Raw genomic sequence first — 16,119 nt, forward strand, 5'->3', positions numbered from 1 at the left:
GCGGTGTGTGCATGCCCTATCATGAAGCAGGAAGGAGACCAAGGTTGGAGTTGTTCCTAAACAAGGGCTCTTGTGCCGTCTCCTGGTTCTACCTGCCCATGGAGGTTACGCTACCCTGAAAATGCCAGAAAAGTTCTCCACCCTTCCAGTGCTGAGTGTCCTGGGGGGCTTTGGCCTACAGTGGGGTTTTAGAAAGACAGACTGGTGGCAATTGGTTAGCTGTGTGGTTGCTCTGTGCTGAGCTGTGACAACTGTGCTGGCATCTTCCATTCCCATTGTGTTAGCTCGGAGGACTGTGGGGACTGGGGAGAGTTGGATGACGCTTTGACCTAATTGGATGCCAGGGCTCCATAGAGGGACCAGAATTCCCCAGAAAGGAGAGGCTGGGGCAGGAGAGATGGGTCATTTGGTTAAGTGCTCACTAGGCAAGTATGGAGGAGTTGAGTTCAGATCCCTAGCATAAAAGGCATAAAACCTAAAGTAGAGAACAATAGGGAAAGAGAACAGATCTGGGCATCTGGCCTTTCTAATATGGACAGACAGACAGACTCACACACACACATCTGTCAGCTGGAGGGTATGGCATAGGATCAGCTTCCACACTCCACCAGGGCACGTGGAAACTTCACGTGGGACCAGAATCCCCACGTGAGGCCTGGGCATGGTATGCTGGGCTTCCTGCCCAGAGGATGCACAGGCTGTCTCTGCTGTGTGAGGCAAGGAGGCTGCTGCTCTCCTAAACAGAGGCCTGTTTACAAGAATAGGAGGCTGCCCCAGCAGGGTCCTGGCTCCATTGCCTCTGCATTTCCTCTGCATTTCCTCTGCATTTCCTCTCTGCCTCCCATTCTTAGGACCCATCGGATAACTATCACCAACTTCTGCCTTGGGAAGCACCTTGTGAGTGAAGGGGACCTGCTGAAGGACCAGAGGGGCAGCCCCGCCTACATCAGTCCTGATGTGCTCAGCGGTATGTGTGATCCCATGTGGTGTGGCAGTGCACTCCTTGAACAGATGGTGATCATGGGGCAGGACCTGGACTAGGTGTTGGGCTTTCCTGACCCACCCTGAACAAGATCTCTGGTCTAGTGGAGGAGGAAGACAGACTGGTCACATGCCCACATCAGGTTAGAGCTAGGAGGGAGGGGGATGAGTGTGCTAAAAGAGCATAGAAAGGGCACATAAGAAACTTCCCAGCCAGGCATGGTGGCGCACACCTTTAATCCCAGCACTTGGGAGGCAGAGGCAGGTGGATTTCTGAGTTCGAGGCCAGCCTGGTCTACAGAGTGAGTTCCAGGACAGCCAAAGCTACACAGGGAAACTCTTGTCTCAGGGATCAGGGGTGGGGAGAGACTCCCTGGGATGTGGCATCTAAGCTGCAGTGTTTACTAGAAGCCCAGCTCTAAGCAAGGTTTAGCACATGCTGCACCCAACAGAGGACGGAGGGGCTCTAGGTTAGCCTCAACACCCTTCCCTCAAGTAACGCCATACTCCTATCCCAAGGACAATCTCACAAAACCCCTTTCTACAAATAAGGAAATAAAGGTAAGGTGACCTTTTCATTTGGCACCTTCAAAAATTAGTAATAGGCTTCCCTGTGACTTTTTGTTTTGTTTTGTTTTTCGAGACGGTTTCTCTGTATAGCCCTGGCTGTCCTGGAACTCACTTTGTAGACCAGGCTGGCCTTGAACTCAGAAATCCACCTGCCTCTGCCTCCCAAGTGCTGGGATTAAAGGTGTGTGCCACCACCACCTGAAGGACCAAAGGGGCAGCCCCGCCTACATTTTTTTAAAAATGTATTTATTTTATATACAGCATCCTGCCTGCATGTATGCCTGCAGGCCAGAAGAGGGCACCAGACCCTATTACAGATTGTTGTGAGCCACCATGTGGTTGCTGGGAATTGAACTCAGGACCTCTGGAAAAGTAGACAGTGTTTGTAACCACTGGGCCATCTCTCCAACCTGGCATTTTGTTTTTCTGCATATACGCATATACTTTGTTCCTGTTTGCCCTCTTTCACATCCCTCTGGTCCCTCTTCCTAGTCCCTTTTCTCCCTCAAATAGTCCCTCCTGATTTTATGTCCCACTACAGTCTGCTCTTCCATTCCCCCTCCCTGAGGTGGGGACATTCAGACCATAGAACTGACGAGGAAGCTGACAGAGAGGTAATGAAGTGAGAGAGAGACAGACAGAGACACACACACACACACACACACACACACACATACTGCCTGGCCGTGGAAGAACCAAGTGAGATGAGGATGCTGGGTAGGGTGTGAGTGGCTGCCAGCTGTGTGCACAGATGGACTGACCACCGGCTCTGAGCTGCTGTCTGGTATGGGAGGAGTAGACGCAGGCCTAGCTCCCAGAGGATGCTGCTGGAGAGGATGACACAGAACCCCACAGAGCAGGGCACAACAGGTGGGCTGCACACAGCCCCGCATCTACAGGGAGTTGGGGACTAGTAAGTGTTCAGGATCTCTGAGGACATTACCATTTGTGAGAAAGAGCATTGACAGGGCTGGAAGCAAAGGTGGGATTTAGAGAGAGGAGATGCCCGGTCCATGCTTGCCCCTGAGTGTGCATGTTCTCTGTCCCCATGTCCCCAGGCCGGCCGTACCGGGGCAAGCCGAGTGACATGTGGGCCTTGGGCGTGGTGCTCTTCACTATGCTCTATGGCCAGTTCCCCTTCTACGACAGCATCCCACAGGAGCTCTTCCGCAAGATCAAGGCTGCTGAGTACACCATCCCTGAGTGAGTCCTGCCTCCTGGGAGGGCTTGGGAAGGGATCAGCCGGCCCTCTGGGATGTCAGTGAATAGACAGAAACACCACTGGGGTCCTGGAGTCGTGGGTCAGAGCCCCCCCAACCCTACTCCTCATCACGCGGCTGAGACTTCTTCTTCCTCTCTGTCTAGGGATGGGAGAGTCTCTGAGAACACAGTGTGTCTTATCCGGAAACTGCTGGTCCTTGACCCCCAGCAACGCCTGGCTGCTGCCGATGTCCTGGAGGCTCTCAGTGCCATCATTGCATCTTGGTAAGTGGCATCTTGGTACAAGGCTGGAGCGCACATGCTCTGCTGCCCTACCCCAGGAGAGCAGCCCGTCATTTGCTGTGCCATCAGCCTCAGATCCCTAAAGGCAGGGCTAAGAGAGAGAGAGTGGGCAGAGTGAACATCTCTGAGATGCCTGCTAGGCATGCCAGCTGTGAGGTGGGCATTGCCTTGCTTCTGAGTTCTTTTATATCTTTTTATTTATTTATTTATTTATTTATTTATTTATTTATTTATTTATTTATTTAGTTTTTCGAGACAGGGTTTCTCTGTGTAGCCCTGGCTGTCTTGGAACTCACTCTGTAGACCAGGCTGGCCTCGAACTCAGAAATCCGCCTGCCTCTGCTTCCCAAGTGCTGGGATTAAAGGCGTGAGCCACCACTACCCGCATACTGCTGAGTTCTTAACACTGCCCTCAGCAGGAGACGTCTCTTTTATTGGATGAGCAGATAGAGGCCCAGACCAGTCAGCCTTGTTAGCTGGTCTGACTGGAGGCAAGTCGGGAGCAGTAGGGACCTGTCTAATCTGATGTGGCCACTTTCCCTGCAGGCAGTCCCTGTCCTCTCTGAGTGGCCCTTTGCAAGTGGTTCCGGACATTGATGACCAAATGAGCAGCTCTGACAGCTCCCAGGAGGTGAGTGGGGAGCAGGGGGAATTCCTGGGTTTTCCCTCCCCGGCCCTTGCAATAGAAAGGCACCCCTGGCCTGCCTTGTGACCTGCCGTGGGAGCTCCCAGTGCCAGGCAACCATCTGGGCCTCTGGGGTGGCCTCTTCCTGCCCCAGTCACAGTTCTCTCCCTCTCTGACTCACTGGGTTCTCTCTCACCCTTCCTGCTTTTCAGTTTTTACATGATTCATTTATCCCTCTTCTCTCTCCTCCCTGTTCCACAGTAGAGAAAGTGCTGGGCGAGGGGTGGGCACAGAGACATGAGTGCTTAGGCAGCAGCTGTGACAGGTTTCAGGGTGCCCCGAGAGGGAAGCTGGGCCTTCCCTGGGAGCACTGGCCGAGTAGGACCAGGAAGAGCTGTGAGTGGAAGCCCACCCGGTTCCCATTCAGTCCACCCTAGGGCACGTGGGTCCTATTTTTACCTGAGGATCGGAGAAGTACACTGATGTGTCCACGGTCACACAGTGTGGCAGCAGGGGAATTGTGCCTTGATTCCAAAATCCTGCCTTCCCACTAGTCAGGACCTGCCGCTGGAGTCTTCCATCGCCTGCCTAACCCCCACACGTGTCAGCCCCTCAGAGTTCCAGAGACCCTTTGTGAGGAGACACCCTTCACTGCCACTCTACTCACATGCACACACCGCTGCACCCTCCCCCTCGTACACACGTGCTCTACCCTTACCTCATACGCCCCACCACCACACACACGCACCCCACTATGGGGAGGATGCTATGCAGCCTAGAAGGCCAGAGGAAAGGGTTGTGTGTAGCTAGAGCTTCCGGCAGCCACTCACATCAGCCAGCAGGGCCCCCCACTCAGCCTGTAGGAAGATGGCGCTTGAACTGTGGTACCCGGGAAACATGACCTCAGCAGCCACACTGTGCTGGGCTCCCCGAGTGCTTGCTGTCTTCACCTTGCTCTCTCCCCTCACAGGCAAAGGTGACAGAGGAGTGCTCCCAATACGAGTTTGAGAACTACATGCGACAGCAACTGCTGCTGGCTGAAGAGAAGAGTTCCATCCATGAGGCCCGGGCCTGGGTGCCCAAGCGGCAATTCGGTAGCATGCCACCGGTCCGACGGCTAGGCCACGACGCACAGCCAATGACCTCCTTGGACACAGCCATCCTGGCACAACGCTATCTGCGGAAATAGTGCCCTCAGCTAGGGCACTAGCCCAGCACACCTCTTCTCGGCCCACCTGAGGCCCAGCCATCGGGCCTGCCTGGGCCCGGGCCCAGCAGTGCTGGACTGATTCTCCCAGGCTGCAGTAGGGATAGGGCAGGGATAGGGACAGCCCAGGTCACAGCCAGGGTCAACAGAGGTACCACAGAGCTACCTTTTGGGATGATTGCTTGATTGTTTTTTTATCTGAGAATTCTAGATAGATAGCTAATCTGCTTTTAATCATGACATTTTAATCTACCTCTGTCTCTTTAACCACGCTGTCTCTGGACTGAGTGTCAGGAGGGAAGAGGGGAGTCTACGCTCACAACCCAGGCACTGGACAGCTGCAGCCTGGCTAGGCCACTGACCCCACAGTCCATATAAGCTGACCATGCAGCTCGCTGCTGGCCCCCAGTAAGCACCCCTTCCCACCGTCCACTCCCCGTCCCCGGGGGCCTGCCCTCAGTCTAAGCTTTGGAACACTCTCACCTCACCTGCCGCCCAAGTCAAATCTATTTATTTTTTTACTGAACCCAACTTGTATCTCTAGGTTCAGCCCTTGGCCACTCTGGCCCTGAGCCTGGCTGAATAGCAGGGCCCGTGTGTGTAGGCTCCCTTCTCACCCCAGGCACCTAGGAGCCCTCTTGCCAGTTCCTCTCTCGCTCTGTTTCCAGACCTGTCTCTCTCTCTGTCCTGGCAGCTTCTCTGAGGTGCTGCTCGTTTGCATTAGTCCCGCCTCCTCCATCTTTCATGTGGTACCCAGGTAAATGTGGACATAGTGTGAAGGGACCTGTGGCCACCAGAGGATGCTCTGGGCCTACTGAGGACAGGCCACTTGTGCTCAGAGAACCTCACCTCACCGCAGAAGTGGTGCCTCTTCCAGAAGACTCTGGAAGATTACCTACTTGGGGGTAGGCCTTGGAGGGAAATCTGTAGGGGTGGGGACCTTCCTACCTTCCTGGCTTGAGAACAGCCCTGCTACCCTTTTTGAGCCGAAATTTTGAAGTGGATGCCCGTCTTGCCAGAAACGCTGTTCTCTCCAGAATGCCCCTCCCTGCACTGGACTTGGCACACCCAAAACCAAGCAAAGACCCAACTCCGGAGGCCTACCTCCTGTGTACCCTCAGAGAGGGCAATGTCACCCTCCTGGTAGGTAGTCCTAGACCCCTCCTGCCTCTTGCTCTCCAATGGGGAGACCATGTTTCCTAGAGTGTGAGCTGCCCCTCACCCCCTGAAAAGCTGACTCACTGTGAGTGACCTTGGGCAAGTCCCCAAACCTCCTTGTGCCTCAGTTTCCCCATCTGGAAAAAATGGGGCCACCTCTTGCCAGCAGTAGCAGGGCTGCCCATGCCCCTTCCTCCCCATGCCCCATATCCAGCCCTGGGCTCCTGTGCCTCTGTTTTGCTGGGTCTGTGGAGCCCACTTGAGCCCAGCAGTTAACTCCCCTGGCACTCAGCTCTGCCTCTAGTTCAGCCGCCCAGCCACTGAGAGTCAGGGCATGGTGCTGCGGGGGAGGGCTCTTTTCTATATTTATTTGATAGCGATAAGTCTCCGAAGGGAGTGGAAATGCAGTCAGCCTGGGCCCTTAGCCCATGACTACCCTCCAGTGAGGCTCTGAGGCCTGGCTAGGGCCCTCCTGGGCAGAGCCCCTGCCTAGCCCTTCAGGCCTGATGCCTCAGGCCTGATTCCCTCCTTTTAAAGCAATACCTTCAGGTCTGCCATGCCATCAGCCAGCCTGGTTCCTTCTGAGGGCAACCTGGGTCTGGTGGTATTTCTGGTGGTGCAGATGAGGGGAGGGTGGGGCCCTCGCTGCTGTCAGGCACTGAGAAGTCCTGTTGTAAAGAAAAACAAAAACAAAAAAACAAAAACAAAAACAAAAAAAACAAAATGGAAAAAGTCACAAAAAAGTTTGTATAAAGACGTATTTTTGTACTACATGGGGACTCTTCCTGCATGTCAGCAATAAAACTTCCTGATCTGGAGCCACCATGGTCTGTAGCCTGCCTCTGTGCTTGTCCGTGCGCTCTCTAGCCCTCCCTCCATCCCTGCTCACAGCCTGGGCATCTGCATTTCAGCAAGCAAAGCAGCTAAGCCCTACTGTCTGAAGTGGAAGTAGGAGGGGACCCAGGATGTCATTCCCCCTGTCAGGGCCTAGACAACTCAGGAGCTGGGAAAAGGAGCTGCCCTCCCCTTTTCCTGTGCTGCCCTCCCCTCCTTGGGAAGCCCAGGGGTGCCCGCCTTCCTTCCCACCTCCTTCCCTTGCCTAAGTTTAGACTGTACATTGTATTTCCCAACGAAACCAAGAAACGGAGAGCTTCCTGCTGAAGGGAGAGAGGTAGGCTAGGCCATCCCACAGATGAAGCCCCCCAGAGGTGGGCCTCATTCCCAGGACAGCGCTGCTCTGCCCCTTCCCACAGCCCACACACTCTACCATTCACAGACCCCCTACTCCGTGTGGCCCTGACTGCACTACCATGAAGGGCTCTTTCTCTCAGCCCAGTACTGCCAGCTGCCCTAGACCAGATACAAATAACCTCTGGGGCTGTCTAGGTCTCTCTGTGTCCTCAGCCCGCAGAATTGGTATGGCTCTAGTTTATTTTGGTTTTTGCCTTTAGAGGTTAGACAAAACAGCCCCATTTCCTTAGACGTTAATTTTTTTCCTTCCTTTTAAGACAGGGTTTCTCTGTGTATCCCTGGAGCTGTCCTGGAACTCACTCTGTAGACCAGGCTGGCCTTGAACTCAGAGATCCACCTGCCTCTGCCTCCTGAGTGCTGGGTTTAAAAATCTATATTTAATCCTTTATGCCTATGGCTGTTTTGCCTGCATGGATGCCTCTGTACCAAAGGGTAGAAGAGGGCATCAGGTTTCTGGGTTAAAAGTTAAAACTGAAACCCGGTCCTCAACAGCACCTCTCCAGCCCCTGGCTTACTGATCACTACCGGCGCTACATATCCTTTATGAGATAGCTCATTTGGTTTTGTTTAACTCTATAATAAGCAAGCTGAAGTTTTTCCATCCAAGAGCTCAGACCACCTGATCCCAGCTTTCTGTCCATCTGTCTGTCTTTTCTTCATTCTCTTGCTGCCCAGTCAGGTCTAGGTCTACCCCTGGCGCTGTTTTCTCTCTTCCTCCTCTCCTCTCCCCTCTCCCTCTCCTCTTCTCCCCCCCCCCCCACTTCTCTCTTCTCTTCCCCAGCTCTCCCTTGAATCTGACTGCTTTTCAGCTCCCCCATGACTGGCTATGCTCTTGTCGCCAGCCCTTTCTCCTACCCCTGACAGTCCAGATGCCCCAGGGACCAGGAGCTGTCTAAAATTTAGCTATAGCAGGTGTGGTGGCATGTGCCTGTAATCTCAACTCTCAGCTCTCCAATCTGCAATTGTGAGACTAGCCTGGTCTACATGGTGAGTTCAGGCCAGTAAGGCCTAGGGGCTGTAGCTTGCCTAGCACATAGGAAAGCCTGGGTTCAGCCCCCAGAACTACATAAACAGCACATGCCTCTAATGGCGGCGTTGGAAGTGGAGGCCAGAGGAACAGAAGTTCAAGGTCACCCCCAGAGGCCATGGGACTGTCTCAGAAACAAAAGTTTTAGCTGCTTTTGATCACTTATAATGCACTGCATTAACATGCATAAAGTGTCAGAGAAGGGGCTGGAGAGAGGACCCAGTTTGATTCCCAGCTTCCACATCGGGTGGCTCATGGCTGCAGAGGAAGGAGTACCCTCTAGTCTGGCCTTTGTGAGCAATTTCCACGCAGCAAACATAGATACAGACATAAAGTTGTTGTTCATAAAATACAGGGCTGGAGAGATGGCTCAGCAGTTAAGAGCACTTGTTCTTGCTGAGGACTGGAGTTCTAGCACCCACATGGTGGCTCATAGTTGTCAAACTCCAGTTCCAGACACACCCCCTTCTTCTGACCTCTTCAGACACCAGACAGGCACACGAAACCAAATACACACAAATAAACCTCAGGTACAGGGCCTGCCAGAGTGAATTTTTTTAAAGATCTATTCATGTTTAGAGAGAGAGAGAGAGAGAGAGAGAGAATACTGTCGCTGTCTTCAGACACACCAGAAGAGGGCATCACATTCCATTACAGATGGTTGTGAGCCACCATGTGGTTGCTGGGAATTGAACTCAGGACCTCTGGAAGAGCAGTCAGTGTGCTTAAAAGCTGAGCCAGCCCCAGTGAAGACAGCTACAGTGTACTCATACACATTAAATAAATAAATAAATCTTTAAAATAAACAAACAAACAAAAAACAAGGAGAGGGCAGTGAGATCGTGCCAGGTAAAGGTACACATGAGAGAAAGGGAAGACCACACTCACAAAAGGCCTCTGACTTCACACAAGCTCCACTGCATGTGTGCATGCACACATACCAATATGTAATTTAAATAACAGAAACAGCAGGCCCGGTGGAACAGGTTTGAGGTCTCAGCTGTGTAGGGTGCTGAGGCAGAAGGAGCTCAAGTTTGAGGCTAAGCCTGGGGCACCTAGTGAAAGTGTCTCAAAGTAAGAGTAAAGAGTGGGGCTGGAGAGATGGCTCAAAGGCTAAGTGCACTGACTGCTCTTCTAGAGGTCCTGAGTTCAATTCCCAGCAACCACATGGTGGCTCACAACCAGCTATAATAAAATCTGGTGCCCTCTTCTGGCTTGCAGGAATACAAGGGTGGCCTGCGGCTATACTCAGTTGTGGAATGCCTGCCTAACTGAGAGGCCCCAGTACTGAAAAAAATAACAGAACTCAAATGTGTTCTTTCCTGATCAGAACCATGAATGGCTCCAGTCCCTGTCTTAGTTAGGGTTCCCATTTGCCGAGAAGAGACACCATGACTAAGGCAACTCTTTTTTTTTCCTCCAAGGCAACTCTTATAAAGGACAACATTTAATTGGGGGTTCCAGGCAGCTAGGAGGAGGGTCTCAAAGCCCACCCCCATAGTGACACACTTTCTTCAACAAGGACACCCCTGGGCCAAGCATATTCAAACCACCACAATCCTGTACTTGAAGTGCAGAGGCCTAAGTTCTCCTTTGCTTACCCTCACCCACTCCCCTCTGCTGCAGCCTCCCCTAACACTTTTCCTGTTATGTTCTCCCCTCAAAGCCTTCACTCCATGTCCACTGCTCTTCTGGAACTCTTCCTGGCTCCTGCTCACCATCTACCCATATGTTCAATCAGTGACTGTCCTTCTCCTACTCAAATGTCAAAAGGGTGTTGGTCAGATCCCTTTTCTGTTGTGGCCACTGTGGAGTAGCAGGTGGTGTTTGTCCCAATTGGGTGTTGCCGTTAGCATTTAGAGAGTAGGGGCCAGGAACCCCAGACAACCCATAAGCAGGCACATTCTACATCATGCACAACAAAAATTAGAAAGGATTTATCAGAGTCTGGAATCTAACTCCATTTCATAGGCAAACTGAAGGGATTTAGGTCTACATGGTGAATGGTGAATTTTCTGAGATTTGTTTGTTTGTTTTCTGTTTTTGTTTGTTTGTTTGTTTTTGAGACAGGGTTTCTTTGTGTAGCCCTGGCTGTCCTGGAACTCACTCAGTAGACCAGGCTGGCCTCGAACTCAGAAATCCACCTGCCTCTGCCTCCCAAGTACTGAGATTAAAGGCATGCGCCACCACCGCCCAGCTTGTTTTGTTTTTTGAGACAGGCTTTTTCTCTGTATAACAATCCTTGCTGTCCTGGAACTCATTTTGTAGACCAGGTTGTCATCAAACTCACAGAGATCCACCTGCTTCTGCCTCCTAAGAGCTGGGACGGTGTGCCACCAGGCCCAGCTGTTTCCTGGGACTGTTCACTGCTGTGTTACATGGATGGAATTTGTACTTCATGTTGTTCTGAGCTTTACCAATCACAACACACATCACCCTTACTGTGATGTTCTAGCATCAGTCACACACGACTCTCACCTTCCTAGCAGTAAACCACAGATACATGCCATTTCTATATCACAGGACAAAATGACACATTTTACTTAGATGTGAAAGTTGGTACTGGCTAAGTTTCATTTCCAGAGCATGAATAGCAAGCACAGTGGGACACACCAAGAAAGGCAGCTGAGTGTTTTTTTTTTTTTTTCATAACAAACTCCTCTATGGGACTCTGACTCTACAGAAGTTCAAATCCGGGCTCTACTACTTGTACCTCTGTGAGCCTAAAGGCAAAATGCTAAGCCTCATTCTCCTCTGTCAAATGGGAGCCACATTACAAACTACACAGGGAATGCCTGGAACAGAAGGCAGTTCATATTTGTTATAATTACACTTACCCGAGCAAATTTTACCCGGGACCCCCTTCTTAGCCAGTGTACTAGTGCTGGGGTCATGGGGACACTGAGAGACTTGACAAGCCATAGGAGGCCCTGAGTGAGTCCCCTTTTCCCTTCTGGCTAAGCCAGGGCCCCGAGGCCTCTTCCAGTCTGGATCTCTCAACACCCCCCCCCCGCCCCCATCCCACCCACCCCCCTCCCGCTGTGACCTGCCAAGACCTGCCTTTCCTGTTTCCTCCCTGGGCCTTTCCAAGATGACCAATTCCTGATCTCACACATAGGAGGACAGAGATGGGCCAGCCAAAGGACAAGTGGCCAGGCAAGCAGAGGAGCCCTGGTAGAACAAGCAGAGATCTGCAGGTGGATGCAGGATGCAGACAGTGGATGAGAGTCCAGCCACCAGCAAGAAACAAGAGGCTGGACAGAACTACGTCTGGCAGGTGCAGGAAGCTGGCCACTGTGGACAGCCATCTCAGCCGAAGAAGGCTTTAGGTACCTTCTCCAGAACTCTGCTTCTGAGTCATCAGGGCCACGGAGTCACTTCTCATGCTTAGCTACGAGCAGCCTGCTGAAGAAGGTAACACTCTATTAGGACGCACCTGTCTGCAGAGTCCAGTACTCTCAATACTCCCCTTGTCTCAGCCTGTCTTCCCGAGGACGGATCACATCTGATCCAGAGGTGGACACAGAGATGTTAGCTCGGCGATGCAGACTGCGTCGTGGAAGCCCATGTCAAACCCCACAGGATAGCCATGCGGATGTCACAGAGAACAGGTATGTGCCACACAAAGTCAGGTCCAGTCTCCTCACTACATACAGTTGTACAAGCTAAACCGCAGCACACACTAATATGTAAGTGGCTGGCAGGCCATGTTTGTCAACACATTCCCAGTACTAGTTATTCTGTATGTGTTTAAGCCACACATGCCTTGGAGGGACAGGGCTGGCCATGTTCACCCACAGGCATCACTGATGATGTTGAAATGTTGCCTGCTAGAACCCAGAGGGTCCCATCCTTGCTCCTGCCTGGTTTTCCTCTCATCTTGCTGGTCTGCTGTAGAGGAGACCCCTTAATGTATGGGTTCAGGGGCTGAGGCTTTAGACAGACTCCCTTCTCCCTGTTCTCTGGAACTGGGTGACCCACCTATTTCCAGGATGCTAATCTCATCTTGTCTTGCCTGCCTCGAAAACTATCTTCACTCAAAACTATGTCCACACAGCAACTCCCTTCAGACTACCAACTCCTCCTCCTCCTTCTTCACCACCATCACCACCACCCAGACCACTCCTTTCCTGAATATTTGCAACACTGTTCTCTCTGCTTCTACTGTTTGTTCGTTTTGTTTTTTTGTTTTGTTTTTTGGAGACAGGAAGGGATTTGGGTCTACATGGTACATGGTGAATTTTCTGAGATTTTTTTGTAGACCAGGCTGGCCTCCAACTCAGAAATCCGCCTGCCTCTGCCTCCCAAGTTCTGGGATTCAAAGGCGTGCGCCACCACGCCCTGCCCTCTGCTTCCACTCTTGCCCTGCTGTGGCCAAGCCTATCTTGAGCAGCTTCAGGAGTCTTTCCAATGTGTGGCGTGGGGACTGACACTCTCTAACTTAAGCCTCCAGGGGTTATCACTTCACTTCCAATGAAATCCAAGCTCCTGAGTGATCTGCAAATCCTGTGTGGTCTCCGATCAGTTACTTTCCCCTCGAACCTCTCATGCTAGCTCCGTCTCTGCATGCCAGAAACTCCACTCATGCTCCCATCCTACCCTTTGATCCTGCCTTAGACAGGCTCCCCGAGATCCTGGCATGGCTGCCCTCTCCTCAGGACTGAGCTCTTACCTGGGGCGTCTCTGTGAGAGTTACTCAAGATGTTCTCCATCACATTAATGCATTCCACTACCTTCATGACACCTCACAGCCCCTTTGAAGATGCCTGCCTCCTGAGGGCTTGTAACCTCTGACCTCTGCAATTCCTTTTTTTTTTTTTTTTTTTTTTTTTTTGGGTTTTCGAGACAGGGTTTCTCTGTATAGCCCTGGCTGTCCTGGAACTTATGCCACACTAAAATGCTGAGGCAGCATTATATGCAAATAGGTAAGTACGCATGGGCCAACGCATGCTTACAAAGCAGACTAAACACAAAAATACCCAGGTCTGAGCCAGCTTGGTCCTTTCTCCATCTCCTCTTGACCCCTACTTGAACCCAGGCGGGCTTGGAGGAGTCGGGGTCTGCAGCTTGAACAGGGAAGGGGTTAATGGCCTCCAGGCTTCAGGCAGCGCCTACAGCTATGCCTGCAATTTCCTCTGGCCATTCTTTCCCTCCTCCTTCCCAAGATTCCCGCCAAGAAGGCCTCCCCCTCACCCCAGCTCCAGCGTAGGGAGGGGAAGGGGGTTGGCCAGGAGAGTAAGCAGAAAGAAGAGGCCAGCTGCAGATCCCCCCCAGCGCACTTCGGTCCCAGCCTTGAGCCCAGGTGGAAGCACACGTGTGACTCTGGGCAGGTCCGGCTAGCAAAGCAAGCGAGGCTGTTCCCTAGCGCCGAGGCCCCCGCTGGGGTCTGCAATATGCTGGGACCTGGCTCACCGCCGAGTCCGACAATCATTAACCTTGGGTGACCACAGCAGCTGGACACACTCAGCCAGGGCACTGGGAGGAGGGGCTGAGAGATCCCTTCTCCGAGGAAAACCAATAAGGACGCGGGGGTGCCGGCTGCCTCTACTAGGTCTAGGAAGGTCTGGAAGGATGAAGGGGTTTGGACCCGCCTCATCCCAGGAGGAGCCAGGCACAGGAAAGTAGTTTGGAGCCTGCGCGCTAGAGTAAGAGCGTTGTGGGTTCAAATCCTGACCGTGTGGCAAAGGTCTTCAAGATCTTTGACTCAGTTTACTTCATTTGCAAATTGGAGATTTAATGGTAGCCACATTCCAGGGTTGGCTGGCTTAAATGAAGGGATGTCTACGGGAAGCGGGAGGGGAGGTAACCTGCCGCCAGGGGCTCCAGGCCTTAGGGATGTTTAGTAACTAATGTTGTTGTTAGTACTGGCGGGGGCGGACCCTGTGAGCGCCCTCCCCAGCGGCTTCCTGTAGGGGAGCAGGGGCCGCCCCCTCTCCCCTTCCTCCAGGCGCTCTTCCTCCCCGCCTCTCCTCCCCGCCCCGCCCCGTCCCTCCTCTTTCCTCGGAGGAAACTTTCCGCCGGCTGGTCCGTCGCGGTGTCCGGCCGCACCGCCGTGCGAACCTGGTAAGGCGGACGGGGCGGCCCGGCCTGGGTGTATGCGGCCACCGGGGAGACGCCACTGCCGGGGCGAGGCTGCGGGACGCTGACGGGTGAGCGAGCCGGGCCGGCCGAGGCCCCGCGGGTGGAGGGGTGCAGGAGGGAGGTGGAAGGGGAGCCCGAGGCACCGCCTCGCCCTTCCGTGCGCTGGGCCTCGCCTGGGGACCCCACGAGGGGGCGGAGCGTGTGCGCCCTCTCCGCCGCTCCCGGGGATGGAGAGGCGTCTGCGGGGGAACAAGGACTAGCAGAGTCCAGATCTGCGATCCAGTGAGGCGAACCGCTCCCTCGCCCCACCACCACCCCAGGGTGGAGGAGCTACGCGAGGAGCGAGCGCCTTGGGCTCTGGAAGACCTGACCTGGGTGACCTCGCAGGCTGACAGGCGAGCTGCATCCCAGCAGCATGGATGCCCCAAGAAGGGACATGGAGCTACTCAGCAACAGCCTGGCAGCCTATGCGCACATCAGAGGTGAGGGCCAGGCCTGGGGGCACGGAGCCCGTCCATCATAACCCAGGCAGCCCTCCACTCCTAGCTGCTCACCCTGTCCTTGCAGCCCTTCCGTTCCTTGCCCCAAGCCTAGCTAGACCCTGGATCTCTCCCAGATGGGACGACTCCAGCCTGTCAGGGCCCCCTGTGACCTCCGCTCCCTGCTCCCTAGCTAACCCCGAGAGCTTCGGCCTCTACTTCGTGCTTGGCGTCTGCTTCGGCCTGCTGCTGACCCTATGCCTGCTGGTCATCAGCATCTCCTGCGCGCCTCGCTCGCGACCCCGGACCCCTGCTCCGCGCCGGGACCCCCGGAGCAGCACCCTAGAGCCGGAAGACGAGGACGATGAGGAAGATGAGGACACCATGACGAGGCTGGGTCCCGATGACACGCTGCAGGGCCAGGAGCTGTCCACAGAGCCCGACGGGCCCCTTAGTGTCAATGTCTTCACGTCAGCAGAGGAGCTAGAGCGGGCACAGCGGCTGGAGGAGCGTGAACGAATCCTGCGGGAGATCTGGCGCACTGGGCAGCCAGACCTGCTGGGCAGTGGCACGCTCGGGCCCGGAGCCACGGCCACGCTGGGACGAATGCACTATTACTGACACCCGGCCCCTCAGCGTGGGGCCAGAGTACTGGATATGGGACTGCCTCAGGGCCTTCAAAAAACTGCCTCTGCCCCCAAATCTCTTTGGTGCTATTGGGCGTCACATCGCCGCCTGCTAAGCACTCTTCATAGGGCAGGTGTGGGTGGGAAAAGAATGCCAGCTCCCACCTTCTCCCGATAATAATGACCAATGAAAGGTAGTCTTGGCGACTCAGTCTCTCACTGGTTACTACTGCTTTCAGCAGGCCTCCAGGCTCCAGCCCTGCTGCAGGGGAGTTCCAGAGCTGTGGGAGTAACTTATTCCTTTTGCGGGTTGCACCCCCTCTGGGGGTCCAACCAGTGCATGCTTGTGATCACTTCACAGATCAAAGGAACAGACCCAGACACGCCTCTTGCACACAGGGCGGATACTATGAGCATTCCTCACAAATACGGTAGCCGGTGGCCGGAACTAGCCGGTGTTTGGACAAATGTCACCTAGTCCCCAGCACCTATGACCTGCCATAGGATGCCGTCATTGCAATCACAGGGAGGCCTAAGGCTCCAACTTTGATGCAAATTCTATTAGACTTAGTGACTGAGCAGATACTTCTAGGCCAAAAATCATTCCAAGT

General features: G+C 53.7%; 2 protein-coding genes across 10 annotated transcripts in view; both read left to right on the forward strand.

Annotated features, from left to right (window-relative positions):
* The window catches only part of Stk40 (serine/threonine kinase 40), a 37,088-nt gene extending 30,219 nt beyond the window's left edge, over positions 1 to 6,869 (forward strand). For 3 of the 5 annotated variants that reach the window (XM_017320414.2, XM_006503442.2, XM_006503441.4), the window contains 5 exons: positions 852 to 967; positions 2,610 to 2,754; positions 2,917 to 3,036; positions 3,601 to 3,685; positions 4,650 to 6,867. In XM_017320414.2, coding sequence (XP_017175903.1) covers positions 852 to 967; positions 2,610 to 2,754; positions 2,917 to 3,036; positions 3,601 to 3,685; positions 4,650 to 4,868 — 685 coding nt within the window. In that variant the 3' untranslated portion in view covers positions 4,869 to 6,867. Of the gene's footprint in view, positions 1 to 851; positions 968 to 2,609; positions 2,755 to 2,916; positions 3,037 to 3,600; positions 3,686 to 4,649 lie in introns of all 5 variants that reach the window. The other 2 variants (NM_001145827.1, NM_028800.3) reach the window with 1 other exon arrangement.
* A 4,679-nt stretch (positions 6,870 to 11,548) lies between these two features.
* Positions 11,549 to 15,715, forward strand: Eva1b (eva-1 homolog B (C. elegans)). Of its 5 annotated transcripts, none has more exons than XM_006503040.4 (4): positions 11,569 to 11,933; positions 13,172 to 14,471; positions 14,724 to 14,885; positions 15,076 to 15,715. In XM_006503040.4, the coding sequence occupies exons 3-4, from the start codon at positions 14,819 to 14,821 to the stop codon at positions 15,501 to 15,503; spliced, it is 495 nt and encodes a 164-aa protein (XP_006503103.1). In that variant the 5' UTR covers positions 11,569 to 11,933; positions 13,172 to 14,471; positions 14,724 to 14,818; the 3' UTR covers positions 15,504 to 15,715. The 5 variants fall into 5 exon arrangements, with proteins under 5 accessions (XP_006503100.1, XP_006503099.1, XP_006503103.1 ...); XM_006503038.4 differs by having other exon boundaries at positions 11,700 to 11,933; positions 14,791 to 14,885; XM_006503037.4 differs by having other exon boundaries at positions 11,549 to 11,933; positions 14,724 to 15,715.
* Positions 15,716 to 16,119: the final 404 nt, after the last annotated feature.

This window comes from Mus musculus, chromosome 4 (genome assembly GCF_000001635.26).
Source record: "Mus musculus strain C57BL/6J chromosome 4, GRCm38.p6 C57BL/6J".
NCBI classification, from domain to species: domain Eukaryota; kingdom Metazoa; phylum Chordata; class Mammalia; order Rodentia; family Muridae; genus Mus; species Mus musculus.